This window comes from Mirounga leonina, unplaced genomic scaffold (assembly GCF_011800145.1).
Source record: "Mirounga leonina isolate KUSES-001 unplaced genomic scaffold, KU_Mleo_1.0 Mir_94, whole genome shotgun sequence".
NCBI classification, from domain to species: domain Eukaryota; kingdom Metazoa; phylum Chordata; class Mammalia; order Carnivora; family Phocidae; genus Mirounga; species Mirounga leonina.
Window position 1 is genome coordinate 47,072,030 of NW_023270855.1, and position 21,337 is coordinate 47,093,366.

A 21,337-nucleotide genomic window follows, 5' to 3' on the forward strand; every position below is an offset into this window, starting at 1 on the left:
CTGTTGTCTTCATTACAATCCGTAACTATATTTTGCCTTCCCAAATACTTGAGTCTGACTTGGGCCAAGATTAAGGTAAGGCGAGTGAGACACTCATCTCTGGTGCCAAATTTAAGGAGGTGCCAAATTGTTGAGTTTCCCTGTTGCCTCTGGCTTCCATATGGCTTGGCATAGCACTATTGCTGATCCTGTCTTTAAGACAGCTTGCTATTTATTCATGGTGGATTTTTTTGCATTAATTTTGATTTTTTTAAACATTGCATTGAAATATTATTTATCTTTTTTTAAAGAATATTTTATTTATAGGGGCGCCTGGGTGGCTCAGTCGTTAAGTGGCTGCCTTCGGCTCAGGTCATGATCCCGGGGTCCTGGGATCGAGCCCCGCATCGGGCTCCCTGCTCCGCAGGAAGCCTGCTTCTCCCTCTCCCACTCCTCCTGCTTGTGTTCCTGCTCTCGTTATCTCTCTCTCTGTCAAATAAATAAATAAAATCTTTAAAAAAAAAAAGAATATTTTATTTATTTATCTGAGAGAGAGAGAGAGAGAGAGTGTGCAGGAGTGGGGGAGGGGCAGAGGGAGAGGGAGAAGCAGACTCCCCGCTGAGCACAGAGCCGGACAGAGGTGGGGCTCGATCCCAGGACCCGAGATCATCCCCGGAGCCAAAGTGAGATGCTCAACAGACTGAGCCACCCAGGCGCCCCGAAATATTATTTATCTTGATGACTAAGTTGACGAAGCCAACTTCCCAAGCCTCACCTGTGTGTCCAGTTAGGATGTGGATCACCTGCTGCTCTTCCATGTCCCACACAGCAACAAAGCCGTCCCGGGTGCCAACAACCAGCAGCCTCTCCTCCAGGCTCCACGCCATGGCAGTGATGCCTGTGGCCACACAGGGACAACAGTGACCACATCAGCCCCCGGGCTCAGCCACGGGGTCCTCTAATGGGGCTCCACTCCACAGATGGGGAAACTGAGGCACGGGTTCAGTCCCTTGTCCAGAGCTACACACCCAGAAAGTGGCAGGGCCAGGCTTTTGAAGCCCGCGCTGCTGGAGGCCAGGTTCAGATCTCGGTTGTAACATTCACGTTGCTCTTAGGGACCAAACCACATCGAGGTCACAAGTGTCTCCCAAGTTCTGTGGTTCTCACCGAGGGGCAATTCTGCTCCTGGGGAAGGTCTGGAGCCTGGGGACACTGGGCAATGTCTGGAGATGTTTGTTGGCTGTCACAACTGGGAAGTGGGGTGCGACTGCCATCCGGTGGGTGGAGGAGGCCAGGGGAACTGCTGACCACCCTGCCATGCATAGGATGCCCCCTCCCCCCTGCAGAGGATGACCCAGTCCCAAATGTCAATAGCGCATGGTTGAGAAACCCTGCCCTAGTTGGACAAGACTCAGAAATGGAATTATATTGGCTGAGAACGAGGACTCTGCTTCTGACTTCTCTTTGAGATCAACATGTATGGAAAAATAAAGGCTGGTGCTCCAGAGAAAAAAAAAATTTGCCAATAATTTGGGCAAACAACAGCCCAGGGCTCGCTGCTGGGTCCTGACTGAAACATCGCTGAGGAGAGAGGCACCAAGTTACACGGGAGAAAACACTGGCCCAGATAGCTGGAGACCAGACTTTCTGAATGCCCTCGGGTAAGTCCTTCCCCTGCTCCGTGCCTCAGTTTCCCCAGATGTAAAATAGTGAGGGGGAAGTGTTGAAATCAGAGCCAATCCAAGTTTGAGAAGCCCAGATTTTGTTCCCGCCTCATTGGGACAGGGAGTGAGGACATGGGATTTGTTTCTCTTTTCTTTCTTTCTTTTTTTTTTTTCTTGTCATTTACGGTGTGACCTTGGGAAATGTGAACTCAAATTTCTCATTTACAAAATGACCAAACGGAAGCCCAGAATGGGTAGAAACTTCCGCAGCTTCGCCATGACTGGGGCTTGTCAGAGAGGCATGGTGGGTCCGAAACACAGACCATCTCCCCCCACCGAGGGATGGCAAAAACGAAATTTCACTCAGACTGTAACTTCTTATGCCCATGCTGAGGTAGACACCACGAATCAGCCCCTGCACTATCTGAGATTTGTCCCCCAGAGCCATCCTGTCGTGTTTCCTTTTGTAACCAAGCCAGGAGCCCACAGGTGTTAGCGGAGTCCGCACTCATCTGGACCCTGTAATTCCCAGGCTCCCTTGCAGCTGGAGATGGCCAAGTTCTCACCAATGAGACACTCATCCCAGAGGTGATAAAGTCTGCTTCTAGACCATGCCCTCAAAGGGAAGGGATCTTCCATCCATCTCCCCTTCCCACTTCCCACTGGCTGGAATGCCCATGGCGTGGGTCAGAGCAGGAACTGCCATTTTGAACCATCAAATGGAAGTTTCACATTGAAAATGGCAGCAAACGAGACTGAAAGAGTCTAGGTCCCTGACACCTTGGAGACCTGGAGTTTTACCTCTACTTAACGCCTGGACTGTTAAGTGAGGGGGAAATGAACCGCTATTTTATTTAAGTCACTGCTATCTTGTCCTTTGTTATAGCATTTGAACCTGTAACCCAATAAATACACAGTCTTACCCATTAAACTAGATTTGGTCTCAGAACCTTTCTTAACACAGCATTCTAGCAGCTGTCCCTAAATCAATTCCTCCATGCATCATACTTAATTTCTTAGAATTTCTATTTTGGAAGCTCTATGCCTTGGGAATGTATCTTTCCCTACAAGGCCCATGGCACAGAAATGGCCTGAGTTGCAATAATTGACATTTGAACCACAAGTTCATTGTATATTTAGTGGCCTTATAATTAATGCAAGAGATTATGGGTGGGCAGATGAAGGGATGGATGAGTGGAGGTAGACTGGTGCATGAGTGGATAGCTAAATGGCTGGCTGGATAAATGGATGAGTGGATGGATGGGTGTGAGATGAGTAGATGGATGAATCAACTGAGAGATGGGTGGGCAAGTTGATGAATGGCTCGGTGGATAGATGGGTGGAGGGGTGAGTGGATGGAAGATGTCCAGAAGAGGGAAATGGAAAGATAAGTGGTGTGGAGAGAGGGATAGAATGAAGATAACTAATGAAAGTATGGATGACTGATGGGTGGATGGAAGGAAGGAAGGATGATGGATGGATGAATGGATGGATGGATGATGGATGGATGGATGGATGATGGATGGACAGAAGGACAGACAGAAGATGGAAGGAAGGAAGGAAGGATGGAAGAATGGAAGGAAGGAAGGTGGATAATGGATGGATGGATGATGGATGGATGGATGGATGATGGATGGATGGACAAAAGGACAGACAGAAGATGGAAGGAAGGAAGGAAGGAAGTGGGGGGAGGAAGAAGGGAAGGAAGTGTAACAAACAAATGGAGAGAACGAAGTCCTCTTGTCTCTGAACTTCTGGTGTCCCGGGGGAATCTATGAGTGCCACCAGCCTCTCAGGGGCCAGTCAATCATCAATGCCTACCTTTTGGTCTTACTAGCATGAGCCAGTAAATCACAAAAACTATCTGTAAGACGGACACTTGATTCTTAGAGGCAGTCAGCACCCCCTTGCTCTGGGCTCATGAGCAGTATTTACAATACTCATCTACAGTCCCTGAGAGGCAGAGACAGTCGAGTCAGCATGAGACAGCAAGGGCAAACCCTGATGGGACCCTCGAGGCCTCCCTACCAACAGAGGGGAGCCCCAGAGAGCAGCCAGAAACCCCTGCCAAACACTGCCCTCAGGCACGACGGGGGCCTGGCAGGATTTTTGCCGTGCTGGGGAGACTCACCCTTGTGACAGCCTGTGACGGTTGCCCGGAGGGGTCCCCCCGGGGGCTGGAGGAATCCCCCAAGGGGTATGAGCACGGGGTGGGGGCACACCCGGAACCAGCTCTGGGCCTGATGGCACAGCTGTCCCACCAGTGCTGGATGAGAGGCAGCGAAGAAATGGAGTCGGGCCAGGAGTTCTGTATATAGGACGCTCCTCTCTGCAACAAAGAGGACTCAGGTTAAGGGAAAGGGCACTGCTGACGGGTGGAGTCCGCCGCCATCTTCTCCTGCCTCCTGCTCTCCTTTCCAAGGACACTCACCCCTACTTCAAGGGCACCAGGTGGTTCCTAGCCTCTGGACCTTTGTCCCCGCTGGTTCCTCTGCCCGGAATACTTCCTTCTTCTCCCCTCCCCCTTTCTCATGCTAAATATCTCATTTTAGCTCCAGGGTTACTTCTTTAAAGAGCATTCTCCAGCCTAGCCCTCTAATCCACCCACCCCACCCCCACTCCCCTGAGCTCATCAGAGCTACAATTGACATTTCTTTGTTTATTCCTTCACTACCCTAGATCTTGAGTCTCCCTGAGAACAGGGATGATTGTTCATTGTGTTCTTAGAGCCTAGAACATCACAGACACCCAGTAAATGGTAGAGGCCGCTTTTCGGCAATGGGCTTGAACAATGCAACGCAGAGCAAGGCAGAAGGGCCCACAGCGACCACTGAACTGAAGACAGGCCCATCAGGCGAGCCGCCTCAAATTATCCAGAAGCCCTAGTGGACCAGCTACTGACAACCAGGCACAGATACAAAAAAAAAAAAAGAAAAAGAAAAAGGAAATTTCCATATGTCCCCAGACCTCCTGACCTTCCTCCTTTAAATACAGCCCCTCCCACTGCTGTGGGGCGGACAGCCTCCCCTGTGTGGTCCTGCCTGCAGCTCCCTTGGGGTGTATTCAACAAACTTCCATCTCCTTTGTTCTAGAAACTTCTATCTCCTTTGTTCTGCCTCCGGTGAATTCTTTCACTGCTGGAGCCTGAGCCACCCACTTCTACCGGATCATCATCATCACCCCACTCTCCATCTCAAGTTCCTTAATTTAGTCACATCATTTGCCATATAAGACAAGAGTCACAGGTTCCAGGGATTAGGAAGTGAATATATCTTTGGAGGGGGGTCGTGTTTTCTGCCTACCACAACAGAGGTATCATCATTATTATGCCTAGTTCATGAAGGGGGAAATTGAGGCTCAGAGAGGTTAAGCAACTTGTACAAGGTCACACAGCCAGTAAGAGGCAGGAATCTAACCTAAAAAGTTTTATTCCAACCTCGAATGAAGACCAGGGACAGTGAAGCAGGCAGTTCATTTTCCCTGTTGTCATCTTGTCCTAACTGTGGGGTTTGGGGCAATGGTGACAATGCCCTGTGCCTTGGTTTGCTGGTGGGTGAAACGAGGCAAGGTCAGGACCAGGTGTGAGTGCCCCACTCACCATGGGTGTAAAATTTAAGGTGGCACCACCAAACTCAACCACCCAGACAAATACTATTTTTTTCTTTTTAAAAGATTTTATTTATTTGCTTGACAGAGAGTGAGAGAGCACAAGCAGGGGAAGCAGCAGGCAGAGGGAGAGGGAGAAGCAGGCTCCCCACTGAACAGAGAGCCCAACGCGGGGCTCGATCCCAGGACCCTGGGATCATGACCTGAACCGAAGGCAGCCGCTTAACCGACTGAGCCACCCAGGCACCCCGAGATAAATACTATTTTAATGCAATATTTTAACAAATCAAAATTAATGCCCCCCAACCCATGGTGAACAAAATATCGGCTTTTAAAATAAAAATAGAGTCAGAAACAGCACCACCAAATCATCCTGGAGCCTGAGGCAATAAGAGAAATCCGGTGGGCTTTGAGGAGCAGGCTCAAAGTCCCGGAATGTGCTGGAACCCAAGGTTGGCCAGCTGCGCCCTCTGGTGGTGACATTCATTCCTACACCTTCTCCTGCGGGGCAAGCCCCAGGTTGTCAATCAAGGATTTTTGAAAAGAACATGCTGTGATTTGGGCTTTGAAATCTTCCCTCGAACTGGGCAGTTGTTCCCAAGGCTGTTTCCCTGGTAAATCACTCCCCGTGAGTTTTACAACTGCTGAGCATGAATGCACAAGAAAGGCCAAACTGCCCACCAGCATCTTCCTCTTGGGACATACTTTAGTTCAATCCCATATTTTGCGGATGATGGAAGCTGAGGCTCCACGCAGAAGGGATTCATCCAACAACAACAACAAAAAACCCCAAAGAAACAAACAACAACACAACAAAAGAAATGGCTTGTCGAAGGCCGTTCACATCAACAATGTCGACACTATCATGTGACAGTAATAGGACCCTTGGATGGCACCATGGGGACAGGCTCTGCAAGAATTGACTTGCATAAAAAAAAAAAAAGAATTGACTTGCATATCTTTCCTTGAAGCTCTAGGTAAGAAGGTTGACCAGCATCCCCATTTTGCAGATGGAAACACTGAGGACAGCAAGGTGGGGGGTGGGGTGGGGAGCATAAGGGACTTGCAAGGTCACACTGCCAGTAAGTGGCAAAGCCCAGATTTGAATCAACACGGTGGGCCTCCAAATCTGAGTTCTTGGCCAGGACTGGTCTATGTGGTAGGGCTAGCAATTTGGCAGGGAGTAAGTGATGATGCCCCTACCCTCACAGAGCTCAGAGTCCGGTGGGGCCCTCAGGTGATACAAAAGACAACCAGCAGAAATAATAAGAGCTAAGACAGATGGAAAAAGGGTGCAGTGCTGGAGAATGCAGGGACTAGGGAGCCAGGGGGTTGTCCAGGTTCAGTGGCGGGTGGGCTTCTCCTAGGAGGAGCATTTGTTTAAGCTCCAAGGGAGCCCCAGAAGGGATATAGGGACTTAAACACCTCTATAAAACTCCTTATAAAACCCTCAAACAAAAACCAGATGGGAACTGTGTAATAAAAACCACCCTGGGGGCGCCTGGGTGGCTCAGTTGGTTAAGCAGCTGCCTTTGGCTCAGGTCATGATCTCTGGGTCCTGGGATGGAGCCCCATGTCTTGCTCCTTGCTCAGTGGGGAGTCCGCTTCTCCTTCTCCCTCTGTCCCCGCCCTCACTTGTGCGCGCTCTCTCTCTCCCTCTCTGTCACAAATAAATAAATAAAATCTTTTAAAAAAGATAGCCTGGCCACCTCATACTCATTAGGATGACTATTTTTTTTTTTTTTAAATCAGAAAATTGGGGCAACTGGGTGGCTCAGTCGGTTAAGTGTCTGAATCTTGGTTTCAACTCAGGCTGTGATCTTGGGGTTGTGAGATCAAGCTCTGCATGGGGCTCCACGTTCAGCATGGAGTCTGCATGAGATTCTTTCTCTCCCTCTGCTCCTCCCCCTGCTCTCTCTCTCTCAAATAAATAAATTTTTTAAAATCTAAAAAAAAAAAAAAATCAGAAAATTAAAAGTATTGGTGAGGATGTAGAGAAATTGGAATCCTTGTGCTCTGCTGGTGGGAATGTGAAATGGTGCAGCCACCGTGGAAAATGGTATGGTGGGGGGCGCCTGGGTGGTTCAGTTGTTAAGCGTCTGCCTTCAACCCAGGTCATGATCCCAGGGTCCTGGGATCGAGCCCCGCGTCGGGCTCCCTGCTCGGCGGGAAGCCTGCTTCTCCCTCTCCCACTCCCCCTGCTTGTGTTCCCTCTCTTGCTGTCTCTCTGTCTCTGTCAAATAAATAAATAAAATCTTTTAAAAAAAGAAAATGGTATGGTGATTCCTCAAAAAAAATAAACACAGAATTACCATTTGATCCAGCAATTGCATTTCTGGGTGTATACTCCAGGTCTTGGTGTAAGGTCTTGAAAAGATATTTGTATACCTGTGTTCACAGCGGCATGATTCACAATGGGCCAAGGGGAGAAACAGCCCAAGAGTCCATCAAGGGATGAGTGGATACACAAAATGTGGTCCATCCATACAATGCAATGTTATTCAACCTTACAAATGAAGGAAATACAACATGGATGAACCTTGAGGACATCATGGTGAGTGAAAGAAGCCAGTCATAGAGGGCAAATACTGCATGGTTCCCCTGATATGAGGTCCCTACAGTGGTCAGATTCATAGAGACAGAAAGTAGGACGGCAGGCGCCAGAGGCTACAGGTGGGGGTGGGGAGTTGGTGTTTCATGGGGACAGTCTCAGTTTGGGAAGATGGAAGAGCTCTGGGGATGGATGGTGATGATATCTGCACAACATTGTGCATGTGCTTAACACCACTGGGCTGTACACTTAAAAATGGTTACTTTGGTAAATTTTATGTTCTGTGTATTTTGCCACAATTTAAAAATGAAGATGAAAACAGACCAACAAAACACCATCCTGGGCAGAGCATCAGAGATTCTTCGAGCTCTAGGGCAGAGGGTGGACCAAACCCAGCCCAACGGTTTACCCCAGGAGCTAAGGATGTTTTTTACAGATCAATATTTGCAATGGACAGGATGGCAGGGAACACCGACTTTGAACCCCAATTAAGCAAAATGTTTTCCCCCAGAGCAAAAACTGCCCCCTTCTTTCTCTTGAGTAGACTTTTTTTTGGTTTAAGATTTTATTTATTTATTTGACAGGGACAGAGAGACAGCGAGAGAGGGAACACAAGCAGGGGGAGTGGGAGAGGGAGAAGCAGGCTTCCCGCTGAGCTGGGAGCCCAATGTGGGGCTCGATCCCAGGATGCTGGGATTGTGACCTTAGCTGAAGGCAGATGTTTAACCAACTGAGCCACCCAGGCGCCCCTTGAGTAGACTTGTGTTACAAAAAATCATGTTCAATTATTATGATTGTATTTTGAATATTATCAATAAAAAAGGTCATGGGAACGTGTTTTCTGCCTTGTTATATTAAGTACTGACATAATTTCCTCGATTTTTGCCTGAGATTTTTCCTATCTGGCCCTTTCTAGAAAAAGGTGCCGGGCCAGGGAAGGGGGCGGACACTGCTTTGGTAGTGTTCAATCCAAAGCTCTTCCAGGTTCAATTCAAGATTCTAGAAACCCCACAGGTGTAGACAGGAAAGGTGTGTGGGTTAATGAAAATCCAGCTGGGGGCTCAGTGAGGAGAATGGGCTTCTAGAAGTCAGTGCAGAGTGAAGGCCCCGGCCCGCCCCCCCTTCCCGGCCAGGCCGACTCACCCATGCCTTGGAGCTCCACAGCCGGGCGGCACAGCTGGAGGGCGTCCCGGACCAGGCCGACCTCGGGACAGTCCAGGTGAGGGCCATACAGGTCAAAGTCATCCAACAGGCCCTCGATGCCCCCAGAGACACCCCGACAGGAAATCCAGTTCATGTTGCCTGTGGGGGGCAGGGGGTATTGTGGGGGCACACACACCTATCCATTTCTCTGGGGGTTCTCAGCATCGGCACTGCGGATGTTGGGGCCGTGCACTGTAGGATGCTGATCAGTACCCCTGGCCTCCACCCACCAGATGCCTGTAGCACCTCCCCAGTAGTGATAATCAAAAACATGAACATTGCCCCAAGAGTCCCCCGGGTGCAAGATCACCCTGGGTTGAGAATCACAGGGAGGAGCAGATGGATAGATAGATAGACAAATAGAAAGATGGAGGGATAGATGGATGGGTACATAGATGATGATAGACGGATAGGTATAAAGATGAAAGATGATAGATATGATAGACAGACAGACAGACAGGGTCTCATTCGAAGATCACATTTCTCACCTCTGCACTATCAACTAGCACTAGATGCCGGTAGCACCCCTCCCCCAGCTGTGACAACCAAAATGTCCCCAGACATTGCCAAGTGTCCCCTGCTGGTGCACAGAATGACCCCTGGTGAGAACCACTGTCTTAGGAGGAGCCAAGCATTCTGACTTTTGCCCTTTACCCTTCCCAGGCTCCGGGAGGCAGGAGCACAGCAGAGGGTTGGGACCCGCTCACTGTCCCCTGCAATGGGTGCAACCCTTACCCAGAACCTCCTGTTTCAGCTCTTCGATGCGTCCTGAGTGGACCAGGTGATGGGGCAACTCCTTTAGCTTTCGCAGATTTGCCACCGTGTCTGAGAACCACAGGGGCTGAGGGGCCACCTGCAGGGGAGGAGGGGGCTGGAAGCCAGGCCACGATGACACAGCTCACTCATTCACTCCACACACATGGGCCAAGCCCCCACGCGCGTGTGACACTGGAGGGGACTGGGACACAATTCCAGATGGAGGTGCCCCATGCCCACCCCAGGCAGGGCCGAGGCAGAGGGAGGAACTTGGGGCTCAGGGAATCCAAGGGGCATCGGAGCTGGGTCTTGGAGTTTAAGTAGGAGTCTGTCTGGGGAACCCTATAGGAAAACAATGGTATTCCCGGGCAAGGGAATGGCATGTGCAAAGGCCCAGGGGTGGGAGATGCCAGGAGTTTAGGGCGGTTCTGTATGCGCCTGAATGTTGTGATTCTTCTGCCCCCCACCCCAGAATGTTGGGGATGGAGGGCATATTCCTCATCTGCTGCTCCTGATCCCCCCATTATGCTCAGAGGCCGAGGGGACATCCTGCTTTCTGTGGGAAGGGAAGGGAAGAAGGTGAGGAGAGCATTCTGGATGGAAAAGAAAGAGCAAAGTGGTCCTGGCCAGGGAGCCTTGGCTTTGCCTGCACAGCAGCGTGGAGCCTGCAGGTAGTGAGCAGGGGGTCCCAGACAGACAGTTCACCTTGCGATCCAGGTTCAGGGGCTTCCCCACCAGCGGCAGAGTGATGAGTTTCTTGGTGCCCTGGCTCCAGGCCCCTGAGAAGAAGTCAGCCAAGACTCCGTGCCTCTTGGCTCTCTCGGGCCCGGACAGGTAGCGCTCTTGGACCACCTCGGCCAGCTGCCTGCAGAGAGGGGACACGGGCTCATGGGCCTGGGGGGTGGGGTGAGCTCAGAGGGGGCCCCCAGCCTTCCAGAAACCTGTTCCCAAATGCAGGTCCCTCCTAAGCCACCTGCCAGATGCTCGCTGGCCTGCTGACCACCTGTCCTACTTGTTACCTAACATTCATCTATAAATTGGCCCATCTTTCTTTTTCCCCTTAAATATATATATATTTTTTTTAAGATTTTATTTATTTGACAGAGAGAGACACAGCGAGAGAGGGAACACAAGCAGGGGGAGTGGGAGAGGGAGAAGCAGGCTTCCCGCTGAGCAGGGAGCCCGATGAGGGGGCTCAATCCCAGGACCCCGGGATCATAACCTGAGCTGAAGGCAGACGCTTAACAACTGAGCCACCCAGGCACCCCTAAATATATTTACTTTAAAAAGGAACATTTGGGTTCCTCAACTTAAACTTAAAATAAGGTACTGTAGGACCCAGCTACTCCACTCCTGGGTATAGACCCAAAAGAATTAAAAAAGAAAACAAAAAAAACAGGTGTTCGAATGAAAACTTGTGCTCACGTGTTCAGCACTGACCACAAGCCCGAGGAATGACCCAAGTGTCCATCAATGGACAAACAGATAAACAAAATGTGGTCCATCCATGCAACAGGGTATTACTCAGCCACAAAAAGGAGCAAAGCCCTGATTCACGCTACAACACGGACGAACCTTGGAAGCTCTATGCCGAGGAAAGCAGCTGGATACAAAAGGCCACATGTTGTGTGGGTCCATGTATATGAAACGTGCAGAAGAGGCAAATCCACAGAGACAGAGAGCAGATTTGTGGGTGCCAGACAGGGGCTGGGGGCAGAGAGGTGGGGGGATGGGGAGTAACTGCTGATGGGGACCAGGTGTCCTTTTGAGAGGATAGAATTGTTCTGGAACGTTTTAGAGGTGATGGTTACACCACATTGTGGATGCACTTAACATTACTGAATTGTACACTTTAAATGGATGAATTTTATGTTATGTGAATGTATCCTCAGTTTAAAAACCGAGTTAGTTGTGTGTTAGTTAATTAGTGGTGTGGAAACCCCTGAATGCCGTGCTAAACGCCCTTGTTTCGCTGGGAACGGGGATAAAAGAAGGATCTGGAACAAGGAGGAGCCCGATGAGCGAGCCCTCGCTCCCGGAAGCCCAGACAGCATGTCCACCATGCCGGACCCACCTGTAGGCGATGGCCAGCAGCGTGAAGCCGTCCACGGGCCGCCAGGCCAAGCAGTGGCCCAGATCCCGGCGGAGCCTCACCCACAGCAGGGGTGGGAAACGCAATAGCTCCTTGCTGGGCGGGGTCCAGTCCCGGTACACAGCCTGCAGGACCTCGTCATCCAGGGACAGGACGTCCTTCAGCTCTGCCTCTGAGAGCCCATGCCTGCAGGGAGAAGGGACGGACACTGGGACACGCTGTGTCTCCTGCGGTCGGAGGGCGCAGACACCCAGGGACAGGGAGACGTGGCCAGCAGCACAGCACCCTGCCCGCCACCAAGGGGTCCACCCTGAGGGTCGGCATTCGGACCGTGCCCAGCAGGTACGGATGCCCGGTTACGGCTGTGCCCATCGAGGAAGACCTTCCTGCTCTTTCCTTCTGCACACACACCCGCAGAGCCGTGAACTAGCCTCTCCCCAGTCTCGCATGAGTCGGGCAGCATAGGGAGGGAGACAAGAGGTCATTTAGAAAAATAATGCAGAAACCAACTGTGCCCACCCTGGCCTCACCCGTGTTTCCAGCCCCAGAAAATTATCCACCCTCCTTACCAAGGCCAACTGGACCTGGCTGCCTTCCACCCCTAGGGAAGTGGCCCTATAGGGGATGAGTGATGACATTTCGGTGCTGGATCACAAGGGACTTCCTGATACCTGAGAGGATCAAACTGGGAAAACTGGATTTGCCTGCACATTTCATCCGGGAAGGACAGCAATCAGAGCACCCTTCAGAGCAAGGGAAAGAGGGATGCTGGCTTCTGTGGGCAACCTGCGTGTGTGTGTGTTTAACTCTCTGATGTGGATCGAAATCTTCATTTTGATCAGAACACCTGCCACATATATAGAGCACCTGCTCACTTAGTGTTTTCTAGTGTATAACAGGGTGGGTGTCCCCTGGGGTCTCTTCTGTGAGATCAATCATCTTGGACAATCCCAGCTATAATATCACAGTTTTCTCCAAACCAGAATTCCTGGGAGTTACACCTCGGGGGTCCACTTACCAGCACCCCTGTGTGGTCCTGTGCCTCCTCAGAAACCCTCTCCTTCAGGATAGAAGCTTCTTTCCCACTCTTTCATGTACCCTCAGTACAAATCAAGCTTGGGTCCCCTCCTTTCTGGCTCAGGTTCGATGGCTCATCCCACCTGAGCCGGATGGAACAGCCCAGCAGGCTTGCAGGATGTCTATCAAGGAAGCTGCAGTCCCATAATTCCCTGGCAGCGTGGCTCTGTACAGGGCCCCCTGGGGAGGGGCCAGGCCAGTCCATTCTTTCTCAGAGAAGCAGATGCTGGGTCCTAGGAGGTCAGTGGCTCATCAACAAACCATCGGCAGGTTTGTTTAGCCATTATTCATGGAGGGGCGTCTCCATGCAAGGCACCATGCTGACTCCTGAGGGACAGAGAGCTAGACACCCATGAAGCTTATCTTCTCATCCCCAGAGCCAGGTAGGAAATAGCAGGAAAAGAGCACAAAGAAATTGGGTAACACCAATGGCTAGGAAGAAGATACACCGCGTCACACGAAAAAGAGCCACATGGTGGGGGGGGAGGCAGGAGAGAGACTGTTCTTGGAGGAGGTGGGTCCCTCTAGGAAGGTGCCACCGCAGCTGGGACTGGGTGGGAGGGAAGGGGCCAGCATGAGATCTGGGGCCGGTGCTCCAGGCACGGGGTGGAAGGCAGCCAGGTGATGGGAAGTCACTGGAAGGGTTAATCAGGGCAGGGACTGAATCAGATTTATGATTTTAAAATCTCACTCCGGACAGGTGTTCAAACCACACCTTGTACATGCATGTTCTGAGCAGCATAATTCACAATAGCCAGAAGGTGGAAACGGTCCAAATGTCCATGAATGGATAAACAAAATGTCGTTGCTATGGACTGAGTATGTGTCTCCCCCAAGTCCACAGGTTGAAGTCCTAATCCGCAAGGTGATGATATTTGGAGGTGGGGCCTTTGGGAGGTGGTTAGGTCATGAAAGTGGAACCCCATGAATGGGCTTAGTACCCCAGAGAGCTCCCTTATCCCTTCTGTCACGTGAGGACACAGCAAAAAGATGCCCATTTATGAACCAGGGAGCGAGCTCTCACCAGACACTGTATCTGCCGGCACCTTGACCTTGGGCTCCCCAGGCTTCCAGAACTGCGAGAGATAAATTGTTATAAGCCACCCACTCTATGGTGTTTTTGTTACAGCAGCTCAAATGGACTAAGACAGGGGTATATCCACACAATGGAATATTCTTTGGCCATAGAAAGAAACAAAGTACGGACACACACATTGCAACACAGAGGAGCCTTCAAAACAGTCCACTCAGTGAAAGAAATCCGTCACAAAAGACCGCACAGGGTATGATTCCATTTACTTGAAACGTTTAGAGCAGGATCCAGAAAACCACGAGGTAGATTAATGGTTGCCAGGTGCTGGATAGAGAAGTGAGGGAAGGCACAAGGCGTGTTCCTCCCGGCATTACTCAGCCTCGCACCACTGACATTTGGGCTCGGATCACTCTTCACGGTGGGGACTGTTCTGTGCTTTTAGCAGCATCCCTGGTCTCCGCTCACTAGATTCCAGCAGCATCACCCACAAGCTGTGACAACCAAAAATGTCCCTGGATGTGGCCTAAGGGTCCCCTGGGGACAGAATCTCCTCCGGCAAGAACCACTGGCCTAGAAGGACTCAGATCTGCTCTGAGAGCTGGGCTCTCCACCATCACAGCACGCTGACTGCGTGGGGAAGCATGATGTGTTTTCAAGGAACAAGAGGTACCGAAATTACCCCTGTAGGCTCCTTCCCTAAACCACCTGCCCCTGCCAGTCCCTGGGGCGGCTGATCCGACACCCCCGTGAGACCCTCGGCTTTACTAATTGGACAAGACGTGGGACTGAGCAGGTCGATTATTTTTGTCTCCCCAGATTTTGGAATCGGGACTCAAGAAGGGGCCAGTAGGCGGTGCCAGGTCTCTGAAATGGGGGCTCATGATGCCAGTGGAAGCTCGAGGCAAGTGGAACAAAGGAAGAGTCCAGAACAGAAGCCAATGGGCAGAGAGGACCCAGAGGGCCAGGGGATGAGAAACTGTTCTGATTCTCATGGCTTTCTGGTTCCCATGACAACACCACCTCCTCCATGCGGACTGCATCAGGCTGGCCTGACGGCCCACCCCTTCACCCTGGAACATTCCCCAGTCCGTCTTTGTACTCTTATAGAACCCAGGCCCAGCCTCCACTCTGCGGGCACCAGTCACAAAATCTGGGGTATGGCATGAGATCTGGGGTACGCCCCCCCTAGAGCCAGCAATTAGGTGGGTGGTCCTGGACCGCTTGAGCTCTTCCCATGGCCTTGGCACAAAGCCCTGACTTCCTACACACTAGCACGAGCGGATTCTGTGGCTGGCAAACAAACAAACAAACAAACAAAAAGCCACCCTCACTGGTCAGATCACTGCCATCCTGACTGACATGGTGCAAAGGAAAAGGTCTGGAAGGAAAACCTGCCTGTGAAACTGGAAAGAGGCAAAACCAGCTAGTCCAGCATTTTATATATATATATATGTTTTTTAAATATTTTATTTATTTATTTATTTATCTATCTATTTATTTATTTATTTATTAGAGAGTGAGCGGGAGAGAAACAGCATGAGAGGGGAGAGGGTCAGAGGGAGAAGCAGGCTCCCCGCTGAGCCGGGAGCCCGATGTGGGACTCGATCCCAGGACCCTGGGATCATGACCTGAGCTGAAGGCAGTTGCTTAATCAACTGAGCCACTCAGGCGTCCGTAGTCCAGCATTTCTGATGGTGAGCTTGAGTGTTGGCTTTGTTGCCATGTGCCTGCTAATTGGCCTCCGCCCCACCCTCCTGGGGGTCCGGAGTCCGCTTGCTGGGTGCATGATGGACCCACTCCTCTCTCCTGCTCCTTATTTCTGACTCCCCTCCTTCCCTACCCGGCAGCTCTGAGAGTGGCTCCTGACCATCCTGACATCGCAGTGTGCAGCCTTGACACTTTCTCTGGGCTGAGCAGCTAGATGTAAGCATTCAGTCCTAAAGCTCTAGAAACACATTGAAATTGGATTTTCCTATGTGCTTTTTTTGCTGATTCCCACACGACAAGCTTGGGATGAAGTGTAGATGCACGCTGGTGGTCAGTCCTTCAGGGTAATTGGCTTTAAAAAGGTTTCTCTGAGATCTCCCCATAATATTACCTATTAAATACAGAGGGGAGCTTGCAGATTTACAACAAAGAAAAAAAATCCGTGCCTGAGAAGGGCTGAGCATCACTCAGGTTCACCCTGAATGTGATCAGGAGGAAACATCAGACCAACCCAGATGGAGGGACATTCTACAAACTCCCCCCAGCCCAGGTGTAGTCCCCTGGACCAGCAGCATCAGCATCGGCCAGAGAGAAACATGGGATTCCTGGCCCCAGCCCAGACCTGCTGAATCAGATTCTTTATGCAAAAACAAGACCCGAGATACGAATCCCCATCAAGGGTTGAGAAGCACTGATCAATAAAATAACTGGCCCGGACTCTTCAAAAGGACAAAACCAGATGGTGGAATGTTCCAAATTAAAGGAGACCAAAGCAACTTGACAATTAAATTAGACATGCCATCCTGGTTTGGATCCTGGATTGGGTGTGGGCGGAGAGGAGGGGGGCTGCTATAAAGGACGTTTTTGAGACAATTGGCAAGTGTTCACTGTAAACTGTGCATTAAATAATATTATTGCCTCTGTGATGTATTTCCTGACTTTTGTAATTGTCCTGTGGCGATGTGGGGTTCTGACTGTCCTTGTTTGTAAGAAATATGTGACGTATTTAAGGGTAAAGGGGAATAATGCCTGTAATGAATTTGCAAAAGAAAGAAAGAAAACTAGAGGGGGTTAGGGAGGGAGGGAGAGAGAAAGCTAATGCGGCAAATCAGGGATTCTGGGGGAAGGGTGTATGGCCGTAGTTCTCAGCTGGGGCTTACTCTGCCTGCAGGGGACTCTTGGCAATATTCTGAGACAGTTTTTGGTTGTCACAGCTCAGGGGTACTATGAGCATCCAGGGTCAAGGCCAGGAATGCTGCTCAACACCCTACAGTGCATAGGACAGCCCCCACATGCTGATGATGCGGCCCCCAATATCAGTAGAGCCAAGGCTGAGAACCCCTGATGTGTGGGCCAGTCTTTGCTCTAGTTTTGTACTATGGGAATTCTTCCACTAGTCTATAATTTCAAAATATTTCTTTTTTTTTTTTTTTAAGATTTTATTTATTTATCTGAGACAGGGAGGGCACAAGCAAGGGCAGGGATGGAGGGAGAGGGAAAAGCAGGCTCCCCGCTGAGCAGGGAGCCTGATGCAGGACTCGATCCCAGGACCCTGGGATCATGACCTGAGCCAAAGACAGACACTTACCCGACTGAGCCGCCCAGGTGCCCCTCAATGTATTTTAAGTAAAAATTGTACAAAGGAAATACCACAGGCAGACCCATGGAGACAGGAAGCAGGTTGGGGCCGCCAGGGGCTGGGGGTGGGGAGTGGCTGCTAATGGGGATGGGGTTTCCCTTTGGGGTGATGGGAATGTTCTGGAGATGGACAGTGGTCGCACAACACTGTGAATGTCCTCAATGTCACTGAACCATACACTTTAAGAGAGCGAACTTTATGATCCATGAATTGTGTTGGGTTGAATAGTGTCCCCCAAAGGTCATGCCCACCTGGAGCCCGTGAAGGTGACCTTATTTGAAAACACTCTTTAGAGGAGCAATCAGCATACCATGAGGTCTTCCTAGATCAGAGTGGGCCCTGAAGAGGGAAATGGGGACACGAAAGCCCACAGGGAGGAGGCGGCGAGATGGGCAGAGGCAGCGGTGGGAGGGATGGGTCTACAGGCCAAGAGTTGCTGGCAACAACAGAAACGAAGAGAAAAGCCTAGAACCAGCTCCCCTGGCGCCTTTAGAGGGACTGTGAGAGAAGACGTTTCTGTTCTGAGCCCCGAGGGGCGAGTGCATGCATTCTGTCTCAGTTAGAAAGAGCGTGAAGACAACAGAGACTTACCGGGAAGACACAATGTAGCCCAGCACGTGGGCCACCAGGAGCTGCCCATGTGTCTGCTCCAGGCGGGCACACAGTTGGTGCATTGCTTCCTTAGCAGTGGAGGCCAGAGGGGCAGGTATGGTGAAGGAGGCCCATTTCCGGGCCTCCTCGAAGGCCAGCCTCAGCCGTCCTGGGTGCCCACATTCCGGGAGGCTGGCCCAGAGCAGTTCCCTCTGCTCTGGGCTCAGCGTCCTCCTCGAGTCTGCCAGCAGAAGCTGGATCATCTCTTGCCCTTGGTTTCCGGAGAGGGGTTTCACCTCCCAGTAGGCCCCTGGGTCCGTCAGCGTCTGTCGCATGGTGTCTAGAATCCCCCGCTGCCCTGAGCAGGCTGAGAGGATGAGGTGGACCCTCGGTGGGCATTTGGGAGGCAGCCAGGGGACCCTCCGGGCACGGCAGATGGAATCCACATCATCCATGGAGTCCAACAGGATCACCAGGGACTCGAAGTTTCGGCAGGAGACAGTGTGGAGGAGGGTGTGGAAAAACTGGACCACCCTGGCATGGGCCTCCAGGACCTGGGCCGGGGGCAGGGGCAGCCCGTAGGCCAGGCACAGCTGGAAGCAGATGCTCTGGAGCAGGCCCCGGGCATTGGAGCTCATCTGTGACATCCCCAGAAGCCGGAGGACGGTCACCGTCTTGCGGCCAAGTAGTCTCGGCATTTGCTCTGCCAGCTTGCACATCAGAGCTGTCTTTCCGATGCCTGGGGGTCCAAAAAGCACCATGGGTGAGTGTGGACGGCCGTCATTCTGCCAGAGCTGCTGTGCCAGCTGGGCCAGGAGCTCCTGGCGCCCGCAAAAGGTCCGGGTGGCCTCGGCACTCAGCCCCAGGTGGTGGCGGATCTCCTGGTAGAGCCATGCCAGCTCCCGCCGGCCCGCCTCCAGCTCCCGGAGGTGCTCAAGGACCTGGTGGTTAGCCCTGGCCACAAACTGCTCCCCCAGCTCCTTCAGGTACTGAGCATGAGCCTTGTTTTTGGGGTTCACCAGGTCTCGGCTCCATGGCAGGTGGTGGGCCTGGAGGACTCCGGGTTGCATGTCGGCAATGCGTCCCTTGAGGTCACTGAGAAGGTTCTGGGCATCCGTGTCCAGGCAGCCATCTGTGAGCTGGTCTACCATCTTGAGGGTGCAGTCTTCCAGGATGTGTTTGTGGAGGTCTTGGATCTCTCTCAAGAAGACGGTTGCCCCCTGGTCTCCGTCTGTCAAGCTCAGCAGGCCCCGGTCTATCTCCCATTCAATGACTGAAAAAGTGAGGGAGATGGGAAGAGAGTGTGGTCATCATTGTGTGATCAGCTGGCCCGAGTGGAGACACTTGAGAGACATATTTGGGGAGGTAGGGACATTAGTTCTCCCACTTAATGTGTGCTGGAGTCACCGGGCATGACCATAGACAATATGCAAACTAATGCACTCAAGTGGGTTCCAATAAAACTTTATTTACAAAAACAAGCAGTGGGCCACATTTGGCCAGAGGACTATAGTTTGCCAGAGTCTCCTGGGGGCTCAAAAACCCCATATGTCTGGGCTGTGCCTCCAGGAGTTCTGATTCAGCAGGTCTGGGTGGGGCCCATGGGTCTGCATTTCCAAAAAGCTCCCAGGTGATGCTGAGGCTGCTGGTCCAGGGGCTGGGCCAAGAATAGCGCTGATTTAGTCATTATAAATCAAAGAAACCTTGGTGTAGGCAGCACAGAGATTCTATGTGAGAAGCAGCCCCGTTATAAAACCCTACGGTAGTTGCTGGGGCTGGGGGAGAGGGATGGGGAGTGACCCTTAATGAATATGGAATTTCTTTGGGGGTGATGGAAATGTTCTGGAACTAGACAGAGGTGGTAATTGCACAACATTGTGAATGCACTAAATGTCACTGAATCATTTACTTTAAAATGGTTAATTTCATGCCATGTGAGTTTCACTTCAATTTAAAAAATATCCAATGTCAGTTTTGGGTGCCTCCCTCATCACACATTCATTCAACAAACATTTATTGAGCTCCCACTTGTGGCAGCCTCAGTTCTCCAGACAACTAGCAGTGAGGCTGAGAGCAAAGGTTGGCATGCTTTTCTGTAAAGGCTCAGATAGTAAATATTTTAGGCTCACAGGTCAAATGGTCTCCATTACAACTATTCAACTCTGCTGTTGTAGCGTGAAAACAGCCATAGCCAACATGCGAACTAATATGTTGAGTGTGTTCCAATAAAACTTTATTTATGAAAACAAGTGTTGGGCCGAATTTTGCCTTTGGGCCCTGGTTGGCTGACCCCTGTCCCAGAGCATGCAGCAGCTGCCCTGAGGACCCGAATTTTCCAGAGCCAAGAGCAGACACAGATTTCTCCTCAGAGGCCATTGTTTTGAAATAGCAGTCAGACCTGAGGAGTTATTTTTTAAGCTGCCCTGGGCCCAGCAGAGGCTCCCAGGTCTCTGGAGCTGAGTGAGTCAGGCTCCCTTGGAGACAGGACTCAGTCTCAGAGCCAGAGATAAGAGCCACACAAAAGCCCTCCTTGGAGTGACACCACAGCCCCCTCAGGCCCTCAAATGGAAGTCGGGGATAAAGGCAACTGACAGTCCTGACATGGGATCCTTCTGGGACACGTCTCAGCATGAATCAATGCAAGACCATCTGCTCTGCTCCTGCAGGCTGCGCGACCTTGGTCAAATCACTGCGTCTCTCTGAGTCTGTTTCTTCTCCCATAATATGGGTGTACTAGTTTAATCTCTCTCTCTCTTTTTTTTTAAGATCTTATTTATTTATTTGTCAGAGAGAGAGAGAGAGAGAGAGCACAAGCAGGGGGAGCGGCAGAAGGAGAAGGAGAAGCAGACTCCCTGCTGAGCAGGGAGCTCGATGTGGGACGCAATCCCAGGACCCTGGGATTATGACCTGAGCCGAAGGCAGACGCTTAACCAACTGAGCCACCCAGGCGCCCTAGGGCTAGTTTAACCTTGCCTAGGCTCCTGGCCGCATCTTCTGTGAAACAATGCTTGTGAAAAGCTGAGCTCCTTATGCCGAAGGAACAAAGCCAATCTCCAAAGGTTGCAGACTATGTGATCCCATTCTATAACATCATTGAGATAACAAATTATAGAGATGGAGACGGATTACTGGTTGCCAAGGGCTGGGGACTGAGGGCAGGGCCGAATGTGACTCTAAGAGGGTAGTGGGGGGGAACTTTGCAGTGAGGAAACAGTCCCGCATATGGACTATGGCAGTTATTCGAAGCTACACGGGTGTGAAATTTTCTTAGCGTGAAATACACATGTGCACGTGCACACACGAAATGCACGTTTGTAAAAGTGATGTTTTGTCAGGGGCGCCTGGGTGGCTCAGTGGGTTAAGCGTCTGCCTTCAGCTCCCAGGGGTCCTGGGATCGAGCCCGATGTTCGGCTCCCTGCTCCTCTGAGAACATGCTTCT

The 21,337-nt window shown here is 51.2% G+C and overlaps 1 protein-coding gene across 1 annotated transcript in view; it reads right to left on the minus strand.

Annotated features, from left to right (window-relative positions):
- Positions 1 to 21,337, minus strand: part of NWD1 (NACHT and WD repeat domain containing 1) — a 55,819-nt gene that overhangs the window by 23,980 nt on the left and 10,502 nt on the right. Inside the window, 7 exon segments of the mRNA XM_034997180.1 lie at positions 755 to 877; positions 3,775 to 3,972; positions 8,944 to 9,102; positions 9,739 to 9,856; positions 10,465 to 10,624; positions 11,834 to 12,037; positions 17,899 to 19,171. Coding sequence (XP_034853071.1) covers positions 755 to 877; positions 3,775 to 3,972; positions 8,944 to 9,102; positions 9,739 to 9,856; positions 10,465 to 10,624; positions 11,834 to 12,037; positions 17,899 to 19,171 — 2,235 coding nt within the window.